The 26,564-nt window shown below is 41.0% G+C and overlaps 1 protein-coding gene across 1 annotated transcript; it reads left to right on the top strand.

Moving 5' to 3' along the window:
* The first annotated feature begins 17,395 nt into the window (after positions 1-17,395).
* LOC114076867 lies at positions 17,396-17,851 on the top strand. Its single transcript, XM_027916565.1, has one exon. It carries the CDS (start codon positions 17,396-17,398, stop codon positions 17,849-17,851), a length of 456 nt encoding a protein of 151 aa, XP_027772366.1.
* The last annotated feature ends 8,713 nt before the right edge of the window (positions 17,852-26,564 follow it).

Here is a 26,564-nt window from a genome sequence, read left to right as displayed (position 1 = left end):
GTTGGAATGCGGTCATCCAACATTATTTGGTAGCTTCACCCCGATGTTTGTCTGACTCGGGTAACCGTCAACTTGAAACCTATTCTAGTAAGCCTAGGTTAGAGCGAAACTAAAACCAAGAATTAAGCATTAGTATAAGTTGGTTTAATACCCAAGATGTATTAAGTCCATTTAGTAGAAAACCGCCAAAATCGTGTCTAAGGTCTCCGACCTCACGACACATCATATTATTTGACATTTGAATGATGTACGTGTGAAAATCAATTTGGGGGTGGGTAAAGCCTAACTAATTTTTTTTTAGATATAGATAATTTCCCAAAGTTTTATATGGTCATAGCAGCGCCACCTCAATTCGCAATGTGGTATGACAATATCGACGGAGATCATAGAAGGACCCTCAATAAGTATCTGGTGCTCCGACATAATTGATCAACATGAACGGCTGGACAGAACTGGTTGAAGTCCTCACAGGATATTTGGATTGACAACAAATGGTGTTCCGATTTTGAACCGTCGAAATTACCCCGACTTTGGAGGAGATCATAGACTGCGTAGACATGGTAGACACTGGGATAGAAAGAAAGGCAAGAAAACAAGAAGACATTTTCATCTCTAATAAGCCTTCCATAGAGATATTGCGGACTAGCTCGGGTTGGGGAAAGACTTTGCCTACTGGTGCAAAGAATCACATATAGCATTCAGAGATCTTTATATAAGATTTGTAAATGCGAGTTTCTACTCCACTTACAACCGAGAGTTCAAGGTCTCTTACAGAGAATGGAATGAAATCCGTCCTCTAGCATTCGCTGTAGCATTGTTGGGAACGATGGTCTTCCCGCATGGACCAAGTCTAAGCATCAATACCCGAGTTATAACACTCGAGCACACTCTGTTCAAAGGGTATGAGAAGCAAGGAATAACAAAATACTAACCTATAGCTCTGGTCATCCTGTCTGACATGTATCGAGCCTTGAGAAAGTGTAAATAGGGACATCGATACTTCCAAGGATGCAACTTACTCCTTCAGTGGTGGATCCTCAGCTATTTAGCGAATGGTGCTGGGACTCGGGAGCTGCATACTCTTGACAACAAAAACACCCTCAAAGATTTGAATGACATGCTGTACTTGTCGAATATGGACAATCGGAGAACAAGGAGGAGATGGGCTCAGATTTTTTCTGAATCGATAGAAGAAGATCTCCAATGGATGCTTGACCGTTTCATCTCCAAAGAAGTCATCGTGGAGAGCCGCAGATAGATTGTGCTTCCTCTCCCAAGTATTCGGGGAATTCGCCCTTATGCACCCTTTTGAGTCTTGCGACAGTTCTGGAGGACACAAGTTATACCTAATGAAGCGTACTATGGTTCTTATGCATACGATATAGGAGATGACAGAGTGCACGACGCAACTGAAATGTTCAGAGAACGGAAAAGTGTCAGGCGTATGGATAAAGACACCATCGCCCCTGACCGATTCAATGCTCGATATGACAAGGGTTACAAAGAATGGATGAAGAAGGGCATACAAAATGTCTCCTCCCAAACCCCGCTTAGCTTTCGCAGTGTAACGGACAGAGAAGCCAAAGTAGTGGTCGATCTACAAGAGGTAGAGAAAGAGGCTAAGAGGTGAACGCTAAGCTTGTCGAGAACCAAGATACTCTTGAGAGGGTGACTCAAGAAGTGGAAAGACTGAGGTGTGGTTATGATGATTTTGATACCTGGGTCTAACAGAAAATCGAAAGGATGCGATACGAACTCTTGGAAGACAAAGGATGTCTGGGTGAAGGATTCTTGCTGATGCTAAGGTATATATTTCTACAATACAAGACTCAAGGGTACTGAGACGGAGCATGACCATCAGGCACAACATAGTGGACTTCGCCCCTGCGTGGGTTTTTATATGTATTTATGTTATTTTTAGCCCCTGCATGGGCCAGTATTTATTGCACATTCAAATGGCCCATGCGTGGGTTTGTGTTTACTATTTTATCCTTTATTTTCCCCTTTGTGAGCATTATTATTCACTACTGAAATTTATTTTGGGGGAAATCGTTTATTTTGTTCAAATTCACACGTACATCATTCAAATGCGCTAGGCCTACCCTTTGCACAAAAGGGTCTCTCTATATGTGTTAGAACACAATATATATGTGTTTAACTGCTTATGTGTTATGTTGCTATGAATGAGGATATTGTAAATCCACTCCTATCCATAAATTTTCTAAAGAATATACATAAGTCACTTTTACAAAATGTCCGATCAAAATTTCCAAGTGTTGAGTTTCTCACTCAAAAGACACCTCTTGTACCACGAATCCTAAAACACTATTCTACCGTCTCAGGAAAGGATAATATCACTGCTATGTACAAGGGTAAGAACATTCAGATGGAAAACGCTGGAGAAGAACTACAAAGAAAGATTGAAAAGATCACTCGGGAAATTCAAGAAGCCAAGGAGGGAGGACTCAGAGTCGACATGGCCACCGCAATCTACAAAGCTGCACGGTGACGCTGGATGAGGATCTGGCATCAAAGATGAAGAGAAATAAAGTTGTTGAGAGGGAGACAGAGGACTTGCGAGAGAAGTTAGACATGCTTCGGTTGAAAGTGCAAGAAAGAGAAGCGAGAATCGGAGACCGCCACACTGTTAGCTAAAAACATGTCACTTGATGAAGAGCTGACAATGGAAATTGAAGAATTCACCTCCATGAGAGAAAGGATGGCCGCACTAAGAAAGAGGGACAAAGCCTTCCATAGCAACATGATTGATCAGCTTCAGAAAATGCGCGAGAAATACCCCGTCTACGAGCAAGGAGCTAATAGTGGTCCCGATAATGCTCACCCTGAACCGACTGGGAAGACGACGACAAGGAAATCGTCTACAAACCTCCATTCTTAGGACGTCTAAAAGGAGGAGACTAATGTTGCAACAAGAAGGGAAATGACTAACGTGTCGTCATCGTTTTATCTTTTAAAAGCTCTATTGTTGCCCTTCAATTTCCTTGTAATCATAATGAACGAATGAATGAAAATATTTTATCGTGTACTTGAAATACCTTGGGCCTGAATTCTCCTTGCAAGATACGTAGGCAGCCTCTCCAAGCCCGGCCCTTATCTTTATAAATTTCTATTCTCCCCTTCATGTTACGAGAAGATACGGAAGTCAGATCAACGGACATCAAATAGTGGCTGCAAGAAGACCTTAGCTCAACATGATTTATCCTTTCTAAGATAGTGTCAAAACTAAAACAAGCAAACTCCTGCTTGTTAAAAAAATGTGTTTCCGTCCTTACTCGTGAGTTAAAGATATCCTCAAACAAAGCAATTTGTCTGTTTATCCGCTCTCTGTGTGATATTATGCATTTTGTATTCTGAATCTGCACTGACAAGTCTTCCTTTGAGTTTTTTTACTTCTCAGGTACTTTGAAACTAACTAGTGTCGATCAAAAGCTGGCAGATGATCCCTATTTCACCTGATCAAAAGGTCCTGCACATTCATTCCCTAGACGGAGCTCAGACAAAGAAAAGATTGTTATGAGGGATACTAATGATGAAGTAAGCCTTACTGATGTTGTGGTGGCTCAACCCACCGTAGCAGACCAGAATGAGTTGATTCTGCAGCTGATGCAGCAGATTGCAAAGATGAGGGTGGAAATGCAAAGGAGACAGGATCTACCTCCGCCGGGTTTTGCCACTAACGCTGCCGATGGAAGAACTCCAATCTACTTACCTTCCTCAAATATGGATTCAGCCAAGAAACAACCATCTACACCTGCTCAGAATCCATCAGTTATTGATCTGACTACCCAAAATCCCCAATATGCTTCTGCATCCTACCAAACTGCACCTCCTACTCAAAACAACCACCCCCAAATGCCACCCTATCCTCAAAATACCCACCATCAAATAGCTCCGCCACCGCAAAATCAAAACCAAAATACTTTCAATACCCAATCACCCCACCACCACTTAAATCAGAATACAAATCCTCAGACGTACCCACAAAATTATCAAACCGCTCAAAATGCTCAGAGTCCCTCTGTAGCCCCACCCTTACCAAAAAGAGTAACTTTCCAAATTCTCGTCCCTACCAAGCATGATGTGCATGGTTCTGAGATGGACCATTATGAGGAAGAGGAAAAGGAGTGGAGGGCAAAGGAAGAGGTAAGGGTCGACATAAAAGAAAAGATTAAGAAATCCATGAAAGAGCCCCAATGCGTCCCTGATGCCGCCGATCTTAGTTATGAAGACTTACGTATTCATCCAAATTTGGACCTTCTAGAAGGGTTTAAGATCTCAAAGTTTGACACCTTCGGAGCAGTATGCAACCCTATGGCTCATCTAAGAGCCTACTGTGACCAGCTCATGGGAGTTGGAAGGGATGAAACTCTATTGATGCGGCTCTTCAGTCGATGCCTGTGTGGAGAAGCTCTTGAATGGTTCACCTCGCATGAAACCAGGCAATGGCCCAGGTGGAATGCGTTGGCCAAAGATTTTATCGATCTATTCGCTTACAACGTAAAAATTATTCCAGATCGATACTCTTTGGAAAAGAAAAAGCAAAAATCAACTGAGAGCTATAGAGAGTTTGCCTATAGGTGGAGAAAAGAAGCGGCAAGGGTGAGACCGCCCATATTTGATTAGGATATCGTAGAAGTATTCGTACGGGTGCAAGAGCCCAAGTATTATGATCGAATCCTGTTGCTCATAGGAGAAAAAATTCCCGAGATAGTCAAAGTTAGCGAGACTATCGAAGACGGGTTGAAAATAGAAGATAGCCCGTGTTGCTGCATCACCTCGATCATCAGGAACGTTGAAGAAGAAAAGAGAAGAAATCGCTGTTGTTTCATATGGGGGGAGGAAAACTCCTAGAAGCTCGTCATATTCCCTAGGTCATTCTCGGCCTTCCCAAAATTCCTACCAAGCTTGCTACACGCAAGCTAGTCATTCCAATAATCCTCTAATTTACCAGAATGCTACCGCCACTCATCCAAACGTACAAACTCCACTATACAAAAGTCCACCCTTCAATTACCAAAGTCCATCTCCCATTTACCCAAATCATCGTCCACCCTACCTAATTCCTTCTCCTTATTATCAAGGTGTTACTCCCAACTGTGATAACGTGCAGTCGAGCTGTAAAGGACCCCTCCTTTTTATCAAGTCCAAGGTCCACTATACAAAAATTCCCCTCCGAATTACCAAGCTCCATTGCCAAACTACCAAACAAATCCATATCCCAGAAGCCAAGCTCCCCGTCCAAATACCAGAAGTTATCAACACGTTTGTTCATTCCAACAAGGCAGTTTTGACCCTTTCCGACCCAAATTCGAGAAGAAGCCTTCAAGAAATTTCACCGCGCTCGCAGAAAGCCAAACAAAGTTGTACAAACAACTGGCTGCGGCTGGATATATCCATCCAGTGGGGCCCTAACCCGTGGATATCAATTCAAAATTCAATAGGCAAGATCAGAGATATGCTTATCATTCGAACATTGTTGGGCATGATACTGAGGACTACATCAACCTCAAGCACAATATTCAGGTTTAATCAACCAAGAGGTGGTTTCTCTCCAACCAGCTACACCTAATGTCAATACCAATTCGTTGCCGAATCATAGAAGCGGCAGAATCAGAATGATAGAAACAGACAATTATTGGTGTGGGACGAAAGTGATAACTCCAATCGTTTGTGACGAGTTGGAAAAGGTTGTAGATTCCTTGAGCATCAAAGAGAAGAAAGAGTTTGTTATCTTGACACCCGCAAAGGTTATTGCTTTGGTGCCATCAAAAACTCTTACTAAGCCAAAATTTGTGATTGAAACTACCGTTGCACAAGGTATAATCCGATTCGGAAGATGTTATACTCCTGAGGAGCTTGCTCTCGGAGGTCAAAGAAGGATCAAGCTAAAAGGACAATAAGCGAGGGTGAGGCAGAGGAGTTATGGAGAAGAATACAGCCGAAAAATTATTCTATTGTCAAGCATTTGGAAAAGACTCCAGCCCAGATATCTGTATGGTCCATACTGATGAGTTTTTTATCGCACATGCAGTCTTTGATGACGGATCTCGATGATACGTATGTACCCACGGGCACAAGCAGTGATAACGTGGACACTATGATCCATCGGTTTATTCGAGGGCATCGAATTAGCTTTTGCAATGATGAGTTGCCTTTTGAAGGGAGGTCACACAATAATGTGTTGCACATTACTGTCGTATGCCGCGAAAAAGTCATAAATTGTGTTTTGGTTGATGACGGATCTAATCTAAATATTTGTCCGTTGTCGACACTAAGGCAATTAAGGTTTGACCTTGGGAAGCTGGAACAAAACCAAGTCAACGTAAGGGCCTTTGATGGGGTTCAAACAGATATGTTGGGAGCGGTGAATATGATCATCCAAATGGGTCCAACAGAATTCAGTGCACAGTTTCAAGTATTGGATATTGATACCAGCTATAACCTTCTTCTGGTAAGGCCTTTCATCCATATGGCTGGAGCTGTACCTTCTACTATGCATCAGATGATGAAGCTCGTTTAGAAGAACGAAGGGCTGATTATTCATGGCGAAAGGAGTCACTCTGGCAGACAAGAGCCAATTATTGATAAAGTATCGCGAGGTACAGATTTTTACACGGTGGAGATGGTAAATACCACTGGTGAAGACTTGGCCCCACAGACTCCCATGCCTGCCGTGTATAAGATGATAGCCACTGTGATGCTGCAGAATGGTTTGAACCGGGTTTTGGACTGGGAAGAAATTCCCATTGAATTATCGGGCCTATTCTGGTCCTTGTCAAAGGATCCAGATATGGTTTGGGGTACGTCCCCACGGATGATGATATGAAGACGAAGAAAAAGAATGATCAAGCATTGGCTAAGCCGATCCCATATCTGTATCTATCATTTCCAGTACGTGAGTATGCCGAGCATGAAGACTTTGGGGAAGGAATCTATGGACTTTTTGAAGAAATTGATGCTATCATTGAAGAAGAGGTCGAGCTGACTGGATTCTACGATGCTGAGCAAGGAGAGATGTTGCAGAACTGGACCTTCACGCCCATCCTGATCCCCCAAACGCCTTGGTATAAGGGCATCGTTTTATGCATATTTAAATCGGTGGCAGTACAAAAGAGGCCCGAGACCCACCATTTTGCATTTTTCTTAACTATTTGAATTATCGAATTTCCATCGTGATGTTCAAAGAAGGCAACATGGCCCTATGCCAGGGCCAATTTTAATAAGCCTCTTTTGTTTATAAAATTTATTTATTTACTCATTTGTTATACTTTGATTGTCTAACTTTGTTTGTTTATGGTTTCAGTAATGTATGTTTTAAACCTGCCAATGTCATGTCATGTCATGAGCTGAATGAACAAAATGAGGCAGGTGATGACGAGGTTGACGATTACGAAGAGGAAAGTGAGGAACCGGAGTATGTCTCCAAGGAATGTCGGCAGTTTGAAAAACAGCATAAGCCGAATTTAGAGGAAATGAAAAAGGTAAATCTAGGAGACCCAGAGTGGGTTAAAGAGGTTAAGATCAACATCCATTTAAATGAAACTCAAAGAAAGGGCATAATTCATTTTCTTTCTAAATATATTGATGTGTTAGTCTGGGAAGTCGGTGACATGCAAGGGCTGAGTACCGTTGTTGTATCTCATAAACTACTGATTAATCTGGGGTTCGATCCGGTGAAGCAAAAGGCTCAAAAGTTCAAGCTTGAATTGAGTTTAAATATTAAATAAGAGATCACCAAGCATATAGAGTCTCGATTGGTGGAAGTAACACAATACCCGACTTAGTTGGCCAATGTTATTCCGGTCGGCAAAAAAGATGGGAAAATTAGAATTTGGTTCGACTACAGAGATCTCAACAAAGCAAGCCCGAAGGATAATTTTCCATGGACAAATATTCATATGTTGATTGATAACTGTTCTAAGCATGAAATGCAATTATTCATGGACTGTTACGTAGGTTATCATCAGATTTTGATGGACGAGGATGATGCAGAAAAAACAACTTTCATTACACCTTAGAGTGTATATCACTACAGGGTGATGCCATTTGGCCTCAAGAATGTTGGTGCTACCTATATGAGGGCTGTGACGACCATATTTGATGACATGATTCATAAGGAGATTGAGGTGTATGTGGAAGATGTCATAATCAAGTCCCGCGAGAGTTTGGACCATTTGACTCATTTGAAGAAGTTCTTTGATCATCTGCGTCGGTACAACTTGAAGTTAAATCCCGCCAAATGCGCTTTTGGAGTTTCAGCCGGAAAGTTGTTGGGATTTATAGTCAGCAGAAGGCGTATTGAGCTCGACCATTCTAATATTAAAGCAATTCAAGAGTTACCTCTGCCGAAGACGAGAAAAGAGGTGATGAGTCTCTTAGTGAGGTTAAACTACATCTGACGATTCATAACTCAATCAACCTGGTGTGTGACCCTATTTTCAAGCTGTTGAAGAAAGACGCCCCGACAAAGTGGACTGAAGAGTGTCAGTCAGCCTTTGATGCTATCAAGAACTATTTGTCCAATCCACCAGTATTGGTTCCTCCGCGAGACGGGAGTCCTTTGTTTCTGTACTTGTCTATATCTGATAGTGCATTTGGATGCATACTTGGTTAACACGACGAGACAGGAAAGAAGAAAAGGGCTATCTATTATATAAGCAAGAAGTTTACTCCATACGAGTCTCGTTACACATTGTTGGAGAGAACGTGTTATACTTTGACTTTTATTGCCCAGAAGCTGAGACATTATTTGTCTTCTTATACTACATACCTCATTTCCAGAATGGATCCACTGAAGTATATCTTCAAGAAGGCGATGCTGATCGGAAAGTTAGCTAAGTGAAAAATGTTTTTGAATGAATTTGACATTGTGTATGTTACTCAAAAAGAGATAAAGGCACAGGCTTTGGCTGATCATCTTGCAGAAAATCCCGTTGATGAAGAGTATGAACCACTTAAGACTTATTTTCACGATGAAGAAGTGTCATTTATGGGTGAGGATATTTCTGAAGCATATCCAGGTTGGAGATTATTCTTTGATGGAGTGGCAAATCATCAAGGTAAAGGTATTGGAGCAGTCTTAGTGTCAGAATCTGGTTAGCACTATCCTACGGCGGCTAAGCTCTGATTTATTTGCACGAACAACATGGACGAATACGAAGCTTCTATTCTTGGTTTGAAAATGGCCATCGACATAATTTCTACGAGTTGTTGGTTATTAGAGATTTAGATATTTTGATTCATTAAGTTTAAGGAGAATGGGCTATGAAGAACCTAAAGATTATACCTTACATACAGTATGTGCAGAAGTTGTGCAAAAGATTTCGTAAGATTGAGTTCAGACATACTCCCAGAATACAGAATGAATTGGCCGATGCTCTTGCCACCATCCCTTCAATGATTGAACATCCGGATACAGATTATATTGATCCTCTGGATATAGAGTTGAAAGAACATCCAGTCCATTGTTCCCATGTTGAAGCAGAACCAGATGATTTGCATTGGTATTTTGATATAAAGAAGTATTTGGAGTCTGGAACTTATCCTGAAGATGCTACATCAAACGAGAAGAAGTCGATACGCCGTATGACTATCAATTTCTTTCTTATTGGGGAAATCCTTTATAGGAGGACTCCAGATTTGGGTCTTCTCTGATGTGTCGATGCTGCGAAACTTGTTGAACAGATACATGCTGGAGTTTGTGACACGCATATGAATGAGTTCACTTTGGCAAGAAATATTCTTCGAGCCAGGTATCTTTGGATGACTATGAAGAATGATTGTTGCAAGTTTGTGCAAAAATTTCATAAATGTCAAGTGCATTGCTATTTGATCTGAGTGCCACCTCACGAACTTAATGCTATGAGTTCACCTTTGCCATTTGTTGCTTGGGGTATGGATGTCATCGGCCCGATAGAGCCATCCGCTTCAAATGGACAAAGATTCACTTTGTTTGCTATTGATTATTTCATCAAGTGGGTGGAAGCAGCTTCTTACAAGTCGGTAACCAAGAAAGTTGTGGCTGATTTTGTTCGCAACAATCTGATATGCAGGTTTGGAGTACAACAATCCATCATTACTGATAATGGTGCAAATCTTAATAGTCACTTGATGAGAGATATATGTGAGCAATTCAAGATTACTCACCGAAACTCAACTGCTTATCGCCCTCAAATGAACGAAGCTGTGGAGGCCGCCAATAAGAACATCAAGAAGATTCTGAGGAAAATGGTTGACAATCACAGAGGTTGGCATGAGATGTTTCCATATGCTTTATTAGGTTATCAAACGACCGTCAAATCGACTAGAGCTACTCCAAACTTACTAGTATATGGAACAGAGGCAGTCATACCTACTGAAGTTGAGACACCGTCATTGAGAATCATCCAAGAAGCTGAGTTGAGTAATGCCAAATGGGTTAGAAAGACAATCGATTAGTTAACTTTCATTAACGAGAAGAGAATGGTCGCTGTTTGTCATGGTCAATTGTATCACAGAGAATGATTCGTGCTTTTCACAAGAGAGTAAGAACCAAAAATTTCGAAGTTGGTGAGTTGGTCCTTAAGCGCATTTTTCCTCATCAAGACGAATACAAAAAAAAAATTTGCGCCAAATTGTCAAGGTCCTTACATGGTTCAAGTATTATCTGGATGTGCTTTGGTCCCGTCAGAGATGGATGGCACCGTATGGCCTAAACCTATCAAATCAGACATCGCCAAGAGATACTATGTGTGAAGCTTCGGTTTGCATTTATGTTATCTACTTGTAATTATGTTGTTTGCTTGTATTTGTTTTGCTTAAATTTTTGTCCCTCTTTTTTTGAACTACGTTCGAACTGAATTCTCAAGAATGAGATACGTAGGCGGCCTCTGTCGGCCTCGGTCGGTTTCTTTGTAATTTTTATTATTGTTACCCTTTGAAGGGGAACTACGTTTGACCTGATTCCTTCCTCAACGGGATACGTAGGCGCCAGAAGGGTTCGGTCATATCTCCCATAATAATTCTATTCCTCCTTACAATAGAAACTGGGACGGAATTTTTGAGAGGGTCTTAAAAATTCTGGAGAAGAAGATGCTTCCTCAGCAAGTCAAGGCTGAAGATATTTTGAGATTTGAAACTGGGACAAAATGTTTTAGAAGATCTCAAAAATTCCACAATCTACTCAGTTACAATGGAAAGATAAGCAAGACAGTTAACTGGGACAGAAATTTTAAGGATGGCCTCAAAATTTCAGCATGGGTTCATCTACAAGTCAGGAGTGACTATGGAAACTCCCCGGCGAATAATCAGATAAACCTCCATGCATCAGACTCAAAATATTTGTTAAGCCTAATATGACATGACATGGTGTTGACCTTTTTCAGATACTATTTCTCAAAAATTTATTATTCTTAAATTTTCCCTTTTATGTTTCATTTGTTTTGGCATAAAATATTTTTTCTCATTTATCAAGAGTTGGGAGATCGGGAAATCAACCGAAGATAGCAGGACAAGGAGCAGACAACTGAAGAAATTGATACAAATCAGTTTGTTTTTAAAACTGACAATTTTTCTGTGGACGCAGGTTTATAACTTTGCTCTGAAATCAACAAATTCTTCCGATGGATTAATATGGAGAAGTCAAAGGAGGAGAAAACTACCCCAAAATCGATAGTTTTCCTAGAAGCATGAAACATTTTATATCGTTTATGTCGGAGATTTGGGAATATGAATTGCTTATTTCAATCAATTTCCAACAGCATAAAATTTATAATGAACGTCCAGCTAGTCGAAGGTAAATCAAGCGTAAATCTCAAGGAAGAGTTTATGGTTTCCGTAAAGGACGTCATTTGCATCATAATGTCAAATATCTATGTATTACCCGGAGGGGTCAGTTATATTGTTATCGACTAAGATGATACACTATCTGGAAGTCGTTTTACTGTTATTATCGTTGGAGGCGATATGATTATTCATGCATCGTGGAAGACCATGCATCGCCAGTCAATATTCATGCATCGCAGAAAACCATGCATCGCGAGTCAATATCCATGCATCGCGGAAGATCATGCATCGCGAGTCAATATCTATGCATCACAGAAAATCATGCATCGTGAGTCAATACTCATGCATCACGTAAGATCATGCATTGCGAGTTAATATCCAAGCATCGCGAGAAGATTTAATACCTCGCAGAAATTTATGCATCACGAGAAGATTCCATGCCTCGTTGAAATATATGCATCACGAGAAGATTCCATGCCTTGTCAAAATTTATGCATCGTGAAAAGATTTCATACCTCGCAGAAATTTATGCATCGCGAGAAGATTTCATACCTCGCAGAAATTTATGCAATGAGAAGATTCCATGCCTGGTCAAAATTTATGCATAGTGAGAAGATTTCATACCTCGCAGAAATTTATGCATCACGAGAAGATTCCATGCCTCGTTGAAATTTATGCATCACGAGAGGATTTCATGCCTCACGGAAAGTTATGCATCATGGGAAGATTTCATACCTCGAAGAAATTTACGTATCGCGCAAATATATTCATGTCCTGCAATAAGGAATGCAGTGCCAGAAAAGGAAATCGTGCGTGCCAAGAGAATTATTTATCCATCGGCATCAAATGCATTCTTTTTATTTTGATAAAAGTAAACATCAAGAAGAGCATCGAAGACGACATCAAGAGAAATACTACCACAGTGCATCAATATTTACTTATTTTGACATTAAATTAAGAGTATATTGAAGATTATATTGCAAGCATAAGAAATAAGCTTCATTTGCTTTACGTCAAACCGATTAAGTTGACGTCAAATATCGAAGAGAACAATTAAGTGTCAACACAGTAAAAGACGCTAACTCCCATTTGAATAGCATTTTTAAGCTGACGAGTTTTTATCTCAGTATGTGTCGAGAGCATCCGAAAGGATGAGTTCTCCAAAACAACCACAGGTGCGGACAACATAAAAAAGGATGCAGCACAATGTGGAACTTTTTCTTAACAGCAAACTGGGACCCAGTCCAAAGAGGAATGTAAAACTCTCAGGACGCGAACAGGAGTGACTTCCACCACAATCAAACCACACCCCTATTAGAAGGCATGCGGGTTTTTCTTCAACTTTTTCAGTTCCACACCCAAAAATTTTGATCTACTGGAAGAAAATTTCCAATCTGGGTGACAGTGCACCAAGATTTTTGAAAATAATGTCCGTGTAAGTTCTTAATTATGGGAGTGAAGCGCACAACAATCATGACTAAGATATTACACACCTCTTTTTCATACTCGACTTAATTTGTCACTCGTCCAAAACTAAAGGTTCTCTAGCATAACATATTTCCTTTTCAACAGGATTGAGTTGAATTACAAACAGCCTGATTCCGATGTTTTAAGGATATGTAGGTGGGATCAATGTCGAAAACTCGGCTGTATTCCAACATGCGATCTTAAATCTTACTCCTAGGAATTTCGGTCTGCTCATAATCTGGTGTCGCGATAACCTTTAAATTATTTCAAACTCGTGCGCTAAATCTAGCGTATCGAACTACAAGTGGCCTGAATTCTCATGTAGCCTGATGATATGTAGGAAACCCATTTTCGGGGTTCAGCCATAATTCTTGAAGTCCTACTCAAATCCTTTATTAAGGAAAAATGTGTGGTCGGTCGAAATTGCATTGGCCAATTTCATTTTTCTTGAATTGCTTGCATCAATCCAAGTAAAATGAGGGACAATTGTTGACACCCAATTTTGACCCTCCCCGATAGAAACTAATTGACGAGTTTCTTAATTCCAGTAGCTCAATACTCTCCCATTTTATTCCCTCAGCCCAATAACATCCATCCCTCCTATTCATCCTCTAACCCAACCTCAATATGATACACAACTCCTAACCCGACCCAACCCAACCTTGTTTTCTTCCCAATAGAGAAAAGTCAGTTCTTGCAATATCAAAACCCAGCGACCCTTCCAACGCGTGGGCAGCAACACTTAATTTCCCTCGACTTCCCTAATTGATTTTTCAAGCGGTGAAGCCAGTGATACACGACAATCCGAATGGCGCGGGTAGTGGCGGGGGCGAAGATGAAACCCCTCTCCCCCTCCCCCTAAAGTCTCTTTCTGCAGGCTCTTACTTCCATGTACAGTGCTTTTGTCCATGGCAGACCTGCGATTTCGTCCTTGCCAACACGCGATTCTGTCCTTGTGGCCTGAGATCGAGCCATGTAGCTGCCAAGGACGTCCGTTTTCATCTCAATCATTCATCCCCCTTTCTGTTTCCGAAATAGGGCATATTTCAGAAAAAGATATTTCCTTGTTAAGGGAAAAGAATTCAAATTTGATTTAGATGGGCTTTGAACCCAAACCGAATTTGGATTTGCCCCATAACTTTGACATAATTTCTCCACCTATATAAGGTCTCTTTCGGTTCTTGAGAGGGGAAATTTTTGGATTTTGAATTTTTTAGGTAAAGAAAAAAAGAAAGAAAAAAAGAAATATATTTTTTGTTGGCTCAATATTTCCATAAATTTTTCAGAGGAGAATCCGGGAGAGAAATTTTGGGGAAGTTGAAATTTGGTTTGGAAGTTTCTTTGAAAGCATTGAGTAAGAAACAGAACGAAGAAAGACACCTTAACAAAAGTAGTAAATATACGTACTAAATATGTTAATAGATCCTCTGTGATTTTCATTGCCGGTACTCCCTCCCAGTTCAATTGGGTTGAGATTTTGTAGAGTTTTGGTAGAGTTTTCTGTTCACTGTCGGTTGTTCTGTTTGTGTTGAAGTCACCGCTCTTTCTAGCTCGTCTTGTCTCATTTTGGCTGCCCGGAAGAAGGTATTATCCCTTTCTTTACTGCTTTATTTTCGTTTCTTCTCCTATTGACACTGCGATTTCAATAGCTTTTTTATTTCGTGGTTGTTGGCCGTTGGTTTCAAACCGAGTTCACGGAGTAATGTTCATCGTTTTTTTATTATTTATTTTTCTAGAATATTGTGACAACCTAAAATCTTTCGATACTTGTTATTCACTGCTGTTTATTTAGGAATTATTCCGTTATGTTCCCTTCTTGACTTGCTCGACAAATTGTGTCTAGTTTTCTTTTCTTCTTAGGTAAAATGTTGCTCTTATCTTACTCTGTTTTGAATGTGATGTTCTCATTTCCCTTACATCTCGGTATGTGTTCATATGAGTAAAGTTGTAGTATTACTCTCTGAATATCTATAAAGCTTTTGAAGGGCTAAATGGGTCTGTTGGGGTTTATCCTTGCCAGTTTTGTTTTTTTGTCGCTACCCGATGTTTTTTATTGCGGTTATCACGACTTAAATTTGCAGCACTTGTCACGATATACTCATTTAAGAGTTGGTTTCCAAACCTACGATGAGACCAAATTTTTCTTTCTTCATTGTAAATAGCATGAGTTCTTAACTCGATATTCCCTCTTTATTTGCTAGTTTTTTTTCTTTTTTTTTGTTTTATGAATGTTGGTCAATATGATCTTTACCTATATATAGTTTTGATTCACCCGTGAATTTGTCTTGAATCTCGGCTTGTCCTAACTACTTTTCGCTATTATCCGTTTGAATCTGTCCGGGTCGTGCTTTATTAGCCAATATTCGTAAACTGCTTTTAGTCTTTTTGTCTCTAACATGATAAACAATTACCTCATTTCTCGATTAGCTTCCTTTTGTTCTTTACTGGAAGAGATATGCATCTGCTTATGGTTGTTCTTCTTACTTGGTTTAACCATCTGATAGGTTAGATTAATTTCTTTTTATAATTTTTTGTATTTCATTTATCTTTTTTTATTTTTATTTTTATTTTTCATGTTTGTTATTGATATTGCATGCTTTTTCAGAAGAAAGATAAAATTTTGCAAACATGGAATATGATGGCCTAAGGTGGTTTTAATATTTTACCGGTTGAGCATTTAGCTAGTGTGAATTCTTTTACAATTGATTTTATGCGCTACAATGCCATCAGTTACTACCCATTTAGTCAACTTATTCTATAAAGAAGTCCTGTATGTCTACTTTGACGAATTGTAAATTATATTCTTTGAATTATTGTCTACTGTCACAGCTTACAAGTATCACAACTGTATTACTATTGTGATTTTTTTAAGTGTTACTTATGATTTCCTCTTAATTTTGCATGTGAATCCATCCGAGTTCATCATGAACTTATTTTTCCGCATTTCAAGAGAGCCGTAAAGGCTCAATTCTTCCTCTCGAGTTGGTTGGCCATAAGAACAAACGAATAGATCTCGAAGTTGAATAAAGTTGAAGTGGAAGAAGTGAAGAGATTAGGCCACGAAGACCCAAGTTTAATTTTTTTTCCTGAAATTTTGTATTCTGTTGTTTTGGGCCTAAGCACTTGTTTTTTTATTGCTTATTATTTTGTTAGAATTTTAGGAAAGGTACATGATGTACCATGGTTTCATGGTACTTTTAATGTTTTTTCCTTAAGTTTAGTGTGTGTCCAAAAGCCTTTTTGTATTGATAAGGCCACGAAGGCCCAAGTTTATTTTTTATTTTATTTTTTTCTGAAATTTTATATTCTGAAGTTTTGGGCCTAAGCCCTTGTTTTTTTATCGCTTATTATTTTGTTAGAATTTTAAGACAGGTACAATGGGCCTAGAGGTCCCAAAACAAACAAAGGGTCCAAATACTGGTCCAGGCGGACAGATAACCCCTAATTTAGACCCAACTCTCTCTCTCTCTCTCTCTCTCTCTCTTATTTTCATTTTAGTTTGCTTTATTTGTCGGTAGTTTTAAAGTTAGAAACTCCAAATTCCCGCCAGACACTACTATATTTTTACTAATTAAACTAAATAAAAAATGACTTAAATAGTTTTGCGAGCCTAATTAGTTCACTTAGATAATAGGTTAGTATTTTATTCCTAAACAAATTTTCAAATCAAAATTAAGTTAGATATCTCTTTAGCCAAACAAAGTTAGTTGTCGGATAAACGTATTAAGCGGATATTTTAGGTGCTTAAAACCTTCCTAAATATAAATAGGAATCCTTGAACCCCCTTTAAAGTTTTCAAATGATTTTTCCGGTTGAAGTCTTTGAAAACAAGTTTTTTTAATTTTCTCAAAATTAAGTGGCGACTCTCTTAAAAGTCGGGAATATTACAAAAATATTATTTTCCAAAAAAATATAAAACATATGAAAATGTTTAAGCTAGGTAAGAAGTAAATAACAGAGGACTTACTACATTATTATCCCATAAATTGGTGTAGAGATTTTTTTTCAGACTCACTCGAAGTGTGATGTTGTAGAAAATAACATGTGTGAGACTTTCAGTTCCTGGATCTTAGATGCTAGACATAAATCAATTATTACCATGTTAGATGATGTTAGGCATAAAATGATGAACAAACACATAGACATGATCAAATTTGCTGATATATGGATATCAGACATTGCACCTATGTCAAGGGCAATACTAGAAATAAACAAGGAGTATTCAAATAACTTTAATGTTCAATGGAATGGGTTGAATGGTTTTGAGATTAGTGATGGTCAGTGCTCATTTGTTTTTGACTTGGAGAAGAAGCATTGTGACTGTAGGTTGTGGATGTTGAGGGGTATTCCTTGCCCTCATGCTATTTGTGCTTATTATTACTTGAATCAAGATCATGATCAACATGTAGAGAACTGGTGTATGAAGGAAACATTTCTCAATGCTCACAGCAATTTCATCCAATCTATTCCACATATGAGGATGTGGCCTAATACTACAAACCCATCAATAAATCCTCCAAAACCAAGAAAAATGCCAGGCAGACCTGGCAAGAAGAGAAGAAAGAGTAAGGATGAGCCAAAAAATGAAGAAAAAGAGTAAAGATGACACGTTCCATTTGCAAGAAAACTAGTCATAACAAAGTTTTGTGTGCAAGAGTAAGGAATACTAGTCATATTCGCATTTGTAAATTGCTTAAAGTTTATAATAATATGTTTTATTTTGTGGTGACATAGTATGGGAGGGAGAGCACTTCTCAACCTACAAGTCAAGAAAATTCAAGCCAACAAAGTTATTCTTAGGCAGGAGTAAGATTTGATTTACATATTCATTTGAATTAATTTTTATTGTGCAAGTTATTCATATGTATGTATTTTTGTTCAACAGGTTAGAACAGAAAGTTTTGCTTGTCCTGATACCACTGTTGTGCCAAGAATTGTGCCAAGAACTACTCAAACAACAATAAGATTATATATAATAATGGTTAGCCTTTAAAAATTCATTTGCATTTTACGTTTGTTCTACAAGTTATCATATATACTTATTTATTCTATATAGTCTACAATGGGAGGTCCATCTACATAAGGAGGTCTGATACGCTCAAACTTACTTCTCAAATAAGAAGTAAAGCGGTCTTGTCAAGTAAATAATCCAACTAGTGAGGTTTGGATCGTTCCCACGAGGAAAATAGTTTAGACTTAACTTCAATCTATTATTACTTTTGTTTAGTCAATTACTTCCTTGGAAAGTAAAAACAATAAAGGGGGGTTTCTATTTCTAAATGAATGAAATAACTAACGAAATTGAAAGAGACACTTAACAGCTTTGAATGTTGGAGTTTAATCAATTAATCAAAGTAACTAGGGTTTACGTGTTCCCCCCAGGTTCATAACTTGATAATTCTAACTATAACAATTATTTTCTAGTATCTTGCATGCAAAGTGATAAGTTATGTATTTCTAAATCCTTGGTCCGGCATCTAGCAAATTTCACACCTCACCTTGGTTCGGCTACGTTTGTTGCTATCCTAACACTTGTCTTTACCTCATATTAAGCATCGTATTCGATATTTGACTAAGTTATTACCTCGTACCAATCAATACTAGACTATTAGATAGTAAACACTAAATCTATGTTGATAATTCTTTTCCTATTATCTACCTCCTTGGTCCGGCAAGTAGCATTAAGGCGAGTTCTAACGTTGGCCATCCGTTAAAAAGACTTCTAAGCGAAAGAATTATTAATACATGCAAGACACTATTCTAGAATTGTTATTTTAGTTAGGTTTTATCTCATTATTTGCCTATGGTTCCCACAACCCTAGTTATGGAGTTTAGTTACCTATAGTCATAATCACAATATTCAAATATATGATATAAGAATTCATATACTTACTTCAATGAGAAAGAGTAAAATCCGCAAGTTCAATTGATTAATCAGCAAAAATCACCCACAATCAATGATAAAAATCTCAAGATAACCAATAATCTCTCAAAGAGTATACAAAAATAATCAAGAGTCTCCCAATATTCAAAAAATCTAACAATGATCTAGAGTCTAACTAATAATACCGTGTATCACTAATAATACAGAGTCTAACCTCAAAAACGAGGTTTTTCGAATTATTTATAGAAAATCAAAACCTAATTAAACAAAGACTCTATTTGCTGGAAAATTGTCAAAACGCGGCTGGGTCGACGGACCTCGCGACAGATCGTCGTGGTCACGACGGACCGTCATGGACTCCGTCGTCCCATACTTGTGCAATTTCTTCTGCTGCTCTCTTTATTACCCTCAACGGCAAGTATGACGGATCGTCACAGACACGACAGTCCGTCGAGGGTCTTCATTCCAAAACACTTGAACTCTTGGAATATGGGTACTGGGATTACTTCTCTGAACTTCATGACGAACCTGCAGGACGGACCGTCATAGACACGACGGACCGTCATGGACTCCGTAACCCCACACTTGGTCAGACTACCCCATCTTCCTTCAGCAGCTGTACTACGCTACCACCTACGGACCATCACAAGCATGACGGACCGTCACAAGCTCCGTAGGTGGTCTCTTCTGCATTTCTTCGCTCAAAATCTCCGCATTCATCTTTGGACAGATTTCCTGCAAATAAGGAGAAACTTTTATAAAAATTTGCATAAAAAGGCTTTTGGACACACTAAACTTAAGGAAAAAGTATTAATGATACCGTGAAACCACGGTATATCAACACCCTCAAGTTAAATTCGTTGTTTGTACTCAAGCGACGCACTATGACTCAATACAAAATCTTTGTACAATAGTATCCATGTTTTATCCTTTGCAATCATTTGGCTATCAATCCCGATTAATCTCATCAAATCTATGCATGCTATCACTATTAGGCTTGAATTATGTGGGATCAGAACATGACACAGACTCACCATGCACTAACACCTATCCTCTTCAATTTCTCACCGAGGTGCTAACAATTCCGGTATTGCAACTAGTGTCCTCACTTTAAAACAAAATCCTCATTTTTCACACAATGATTTCAGTTTGAGTATAAGGATTACTTTTCAACACTCACTCTCAGAACAAATTCACACTCATTCATACCTATTGCCATAAGCTTGCCCTTATTTTCACTGCCTTAAGTTCGCTATACAACCCTTAGGATCACGATAGGACTTTCTTAGCTTGTAACATAGGCTCAGGGTCAGGTAGGGTATATTTAGGTATACTTTAGTGACTTTTTTCCCTCCTTGACATATCGGCTAAACATACCATTTTTTATCATTTTATCTCGCCCAGTTTCTCATATTCATTTGTGTAAGTGACTCTCTTCTTTTCTTGCTTGTATTTCTTGTATATTTTACTTTTTCTTTACTTTTCTTTCAACTAATTCTTGAGTCACCTTACTTTTGTTCTTTCTCTCTATTTGTTCTTTCAACCCCACTTTCCAGAGCATTCCTCATAGTAGCCACCTTCAACTCATGGCTTTGCCATGAGTCAAAGTACGCAATACCCAAAGTTGGGTCAGGGCCATAACAAAGGTTGTTTACTGCATTAGCCACCCTCAACTTATGCTTTTGGCATAAGCTGAGGTGCACATGTCCAAGGAGGGACCAGGGCCAACACATTATTCCCAGAAAAGATCACTTGGGGTGAAAAACAAAGGTCTAATTTAAGCTCAGATCATTTGGATCAAAGACGGATAAATTTCATTTGGTTTTCTTTTATTTAGGCTAAAAATGGGCTATATTGAATAAGGGCCTATGATCCTTTCCTAATTGTCTATTACAACTTACTTTTAGCAGGACTAACCAGGCAAGTTCTAGCTCAGTACAAATAGTGGACTATTCAAATCATCCTCACACTCACTTGACATCTCATCACTCTACCAAATTATCAGGCACCTAGTTCGAATTTTAGACTTAGGGTAATGCAATGGTGTACCTCTATGTCATGCTTAGAGCCACACATTTATCAGTTACTATGCCTAGTCCTGCATCATTTTCCAATTTATCAGGATATCATTTTAGCCATCATGCTTCAGAATTAAACTATGTACAAAAGATATAGACATGCCGGTTCAACAGAAAAAGTAATCAGTCTCTTGGGGAAAAAGAACAGAGGCAAGAAAACCCCAAAAGAGGATAGTGAATTGGGCTACTCAGACTTTACCCTAGCACTCACTTTCCATTTACCCCACCCCCAACAAAAAACATGCAATTGTCCCCAATGCATAAAAATTGAAATACTAGAGTGGTAGGTGAAGCAAACCTATGGCGCAAAGCGCCGACGATCAGCAAGCTGGTGGGTTCGGTTCCCCGGAACCCACTTCCTCTGTAATCTGGACACACTCAGTGGTGTCCTCAGCAACAACAACACTATCTCCTGCTATCTCTACAGTTCGGGAGCTAGACGCCCCAGCCGCTAACTCTCCTGCTCTCATCTGGTGCACCTCCTCCTCAGCAAGTGAGGCTCTCCTCGCAGCCTCCATCTCACAACGCTCCTTCTTCCGTGCTCGCGCCTCGTCCTCTACTCGACCCCTACGCCTCTTGGCATGCTCTCGAGGGGGAGGTGGTGGAATCTCTGAGGTGGCGAATAGGGACGCCAACACTGTGTCTTCAACAGGCTCGACAGAAGGGGCCTCAAACTCAGGCACCCTAGCCTTTAAGATCGTGTCGATATATGCGCGAAGACTGTCGACCGTAGCTTGAAGAGTCGACACATCCACCGGAGGGGCTGGCCGGGCAAGCACCCGCAACTCAAAAGTGTCCAAGCGTTGGTGAACCTCAGGGATCTTCCGCTCTGTATACTGTACCATTTTCCGCTCCAATTGCTCTTCTGCCTTGGTAATAGACCTCTGCATCCACGGCTGGATATGATGCAGAAGTGTAGCCATTTGCACCTCTAATTTTTGGACCCTAGCAAGCGGGACCAGCGCTGGTAGAGGGGATGTGCGAGAGGAGCTCGGGGTAGTGCTACTACCCAGGATAGACTCGATTGGGGTAGTGTCAGTGGATGCCGCCTGCGTAGCCGTGCGGGCCTGGGCTACCGTATCAGCCAGATCGTCAGCAAGTGGGGGCAGCTCTGGACGGGACCCTCTGCGTGGAGCCAACTCATTGGCCTCATCTCTGATGAGGCCGACATCAACAGTGCCCATAGGAGTCTTGAGTTGATCAACGTGCCATATAGGCACACCTGTGGACCTGCAGAGAGAAAAGATCATGCACGGGAAAGGGTAAGTAGTTGTGACCTTAAAAGCCCTCTCGTGCATGACTGCCTGTAGAAGCCACGCAAAATCCACCTCGAACCCGGCTATCATCGCCGCCATCAATACTGCTCGATCCCATGTAACGATATTATCAGCGGCTCTGGGGAAAGGCAGTGGCGGACAACCAACCACAAGAACTTGGCCGTGAAAGTTAGGTTGGCCTTCTTGATGGCCCCCTTTGGCTCGGTCACCCAGTCGACACCCTCTTCATCAACTGACAGGTGCAGGGCCATCCACCTCTTGGTGGTCTCTCTCAGCGATGGCTCGCGCAGGAACCAGCCATCTTTAACAAGCAGCCATCAGTAGTCAAACTCGGCAGTGAGAGGGGTCCGAGTAGCATCAACGCCCTCGCCGTATAGAAACCGACGGATGGTAGGCAGGGAAATATCGACCTGAACGCCCCGTACTCGGACCTGCTCCAGTGGGGCCTGTTTTGGCGGGGCAGCCCGCCTACCAATCTGTGATCAGAGAGTCACTACGTAGGATGCATAGAACGCTCGGACAATTTCTTCACTATAACGTCCCAACAGACGTGCTGTCCTCTCCAGGCGATGTCTGGTGAAGAGATTGTGGATCTCAGGCATCGTCGGGAGACTCCCTGTAAGGACCCACCGCTCCAATGTGAGTGTTCGAGTCATAACTCCTTTGTCATTCAGGAACTTGGCGTCGGAGTAGACTTGAAATTGCCGGTCGACACACCACCGGTTGGGATGGTCAGTAGCCGGGGTGAGGGCATGAGCTGGTGAACCTGATTTGGATTCCAAACTGTCAGCCTCATCAAACAAGGCCGACGCTGCAGCGGTGGCGGGTGCGGGAACCTCAGCAGAGCCGGAGGCTTCCTCCAACCACAAAACTCCTAATAAGCCAGACGCTCCTTCTTCATTGGTGGCTGACCCAGAAGGTGTGTCGGTCAGTGTGCGCTCCTCATCAGACTGGGAGGCAGTGACTACGCCGGACGCCACCTTTTTGGGTGTGGTTCTGGTGGCACGTGAAGCACGGGAAGGGGTGGAAGTGCCTGGGGGCACGCACTCGGGGTCACGCTCATCATCAGAGCCAATGACCATGCGGGCAGACGGGGCGACAGACTTCGATCGCCCGCGTGCATACACTAGATCTTGTTTAGGTGCCATAGTAGATAGGACCTGTAAATGATCAATATTATTACGAGAAGTAGCAAACAAGACAAGCAAAACCACACAAAAAAATTAAAATAAAATGACAATACTATATTAACAGTGACACACGACGGGCCTGGTGACGGCTCGTCGTGACTATGACGGACCGTCATGGGGTCCGTCGTGTCTTACTTAGACTATGTATATATGGAGAACCCTGAAGGCGAGTCTCTGACAAGTATGACGGTATATGCAGGACGGACCGTCACAGGTACGACGGTCCGTCGTAGGTGTCCGTCAGAGGACACTTGACAAAAATATGGAGACCCTTAGGAGAAGGGTCTCTATCCGTCATAACGGTCATGCAGGGCGGACCGTCGTGGGTATGACGGTCCGTCGTACTCGTCCGTTTGAGGACACTTAGAAAAATGGAGAGAGACCCTTAGAAACAGGGTCTCTGACAACCAGAACGGTTGTGCAGGACGGACCGTCGTAAAGACGACGGTCCGTCACTTGTGTCCGTTGAAGAACACTTAGAAAAAGTGAGAGACCCTCAGGAATAGGGTATCTGACAACCAGAACGGTTGTGTAGGATGGACCGTCGTGCGTATGACGGTCCGTTGCATATGTCCGTTGGAGGACACTTGCATAAAATTGGGCAGTGGTGTGTTAGGGCTTTTGGAACGGACCCTACGACGGTCCGTAGTGGGTACGACGGTCCGTCATCGGGGTCTCGTTCTGTAGATCAGTGACAGAACTGGGGGTACCCCATTCATCCCCGATGACCCAACTCGAATTTGTAGTGTTTTGGACCTACATTTGTCGAACCCAAATACCTAGTAAACTAGTAATGCAAAAGCACCTATGTCTGTAAACACGGCAATTTCGAAGATTTTTAACCTAGGTTAGACAGAATTTTATATAAAAGAAATGAACATATCAATAAGAACTACGCTAAAACTAATTGATAAAAAAAAATGCAAGATAAATGAGTAGAAATTAGAGACACATACCTGAGAATTGGAGAAAAACAAGATGGAAAAGTACTTGGTGATCAAGGAGACACCCACAGCAGCAACTCCGACTAGTAGATGATAACTTTAGGGCTTTGGAGGATTTTGGGGGAACAATGATCGGTTGATAGAGGGAGAGATTTTGGAAGTTGAAAAGGGAGGGAAATAGGGGCAGTAGTGAAGGAATGGGGGTGAAATAAGGGGTTGGGGAGTTTAAACAGTAAGATTTTGTAAAAAAAAAAACTCCAGCCGGGTCGGGTCGGGTACGCCTCATTAATGACGCGACGATTCCCCGACGACGGTCCGTCTTAGTTGTGACGTCCGTCGTTGGTTCCTTCTTGTGTGCCCTAGTTTGAAAATAACAGAAAGACGTACCTGGCACGACGGATTCATGCGACGGTCCGTCAAGAGCCGCGACTAATGACGCATACTCTTCAATGCAATCGCTATCAAAATTCATTATCACTGCCGCTAATGCTTCTACACCTAGACGTTCTTCTATTTGTGTCTCAGATGTCTCACCCATGTTGTAGGATATAGCAGATACCGATTGGAGCTCACCACTCTGCCTCATGGACCTACAAATGTTAAAGGTCACTTCCTCATTGTTCAACCGAAATTTCATCTGCCCCTTTTCCATGTCTACTAAGGCTCTTCCCGTAGCAAGGAATGGCCTCCCAAGAATAATGGGCACTTCAAAATCGACTTCACAATCAGGGATAACAAAATCTGCCGGAAATATGAATGACTCCACTTTTACTAGCACATCGTGGAGTATCCCTATAGGCCTTTTTACTGTTCGATCAGCCATCAGTAGCCGCATCGCAGTGGGCTTTGGATCACCCAAACCCAACTTATTGTAAATCGAGAGGGCATGAGATTTATGCTTACCCCCAGATCACATAATGCTTTCGCAAAATGTAATAGCCCGTTTGTACAAGTAATAGTGAACGCACCCGAATCTTCTTTCTTTTGTACCAGAGATCTTGTAGCAATAGCCTTACAATGCTGCATTCTATCATCATCCTCAAAAGTGACCGATATTTTCTTTGGAACCAGATCTTTCATAAACATGGCGTAACTGGGCATTTGTTCTAAAGCTTCTACCAAAGGGACATTGATAGAAAGTTGCTTCAACATTGTTATAAAACGCCGATATTTACCATCCTCGGTCTTTTTCAATAATCTTTGAGGAAATGGGGGTGGTGGCCTAGGCATGGGAGTTACCTTTTTAGGCACTTCGGCATCTTTTACAGTGTTATCCTTTAGTTCACCATCAACATCTACCACTTTATCAGTATCTTTTGTCACCTTTTTCTCATTAGACGGCATAGCTGGGTCAATGGTTTGCTTGCCACCGCGAGTAGTAATTGCCATACAATGTCCATCATTTTTCGGATTTTGGACAGTGTTGCTAGGAAGAGTGCCCGGTTGCCGTGTGTTCACAGTCGCAGATAATTGGGCCAATTGTAACTCAAGTTGCTTAATCGATATTGCGTGTGTATCGACTTTTTGCCCAATACCCACTAAATCATTCCTCAACTCTTTATTGTGCTCATCACTAGCATCGAACCTCCTCGTCATTTTATGCAACATATCCTCAACTCGCGACATACTACCTCCACCATCCGTAGGAGTAACTTCACGATTTTGAGGAGGAACATACGGCCCATTCCTGTCGTTTCTATTACCATAGTTACCCCTATTGATGTTGTTGTCGCGGTTGTAGTTTCCATCTCGGACATAATGACCCTCACGATTGTAGTTACCATAGTTCCGACCTTGGTTCCCTTGACCTTGGGGCCAATTCTCCTGATTAGAGCCTTGGGCACTTGGTCGGAAACCCCCCGTCTGTTTATTTACTGCATAGGAATCCTCCTCATAATAACACTCATCATTTTGTGGCGGTGGTTTCGACAAGTAGTTGA

The sequence above is a fragment of the Solanum pennellii genome, chromosome 4 (assembly GCF_001406875.1).
Source record: "Solanum pennellii chromosome 4, SPENNV200".
NCBI lineage: Eukaryota > Viridiplantae > Streptophyta > Magnoliopsida > Solanales > Solanaceae > Solanum > Solanum pennellii.
The sequence above is the reverse complement of the archived record's forward strand: the minus strand, read 5'-3'. Positions and strand labels throughout refer to the sequence as shown.

What these genes read in the sequence shown, in the direction of transcription:
- LOC114076867 (XM_027916565.1), top strand. Translation starts at nt 17,396, where the DNA reads ATGATCAAATTTGCTGATATATGGATATCAGACATTGCACCTATGTCA.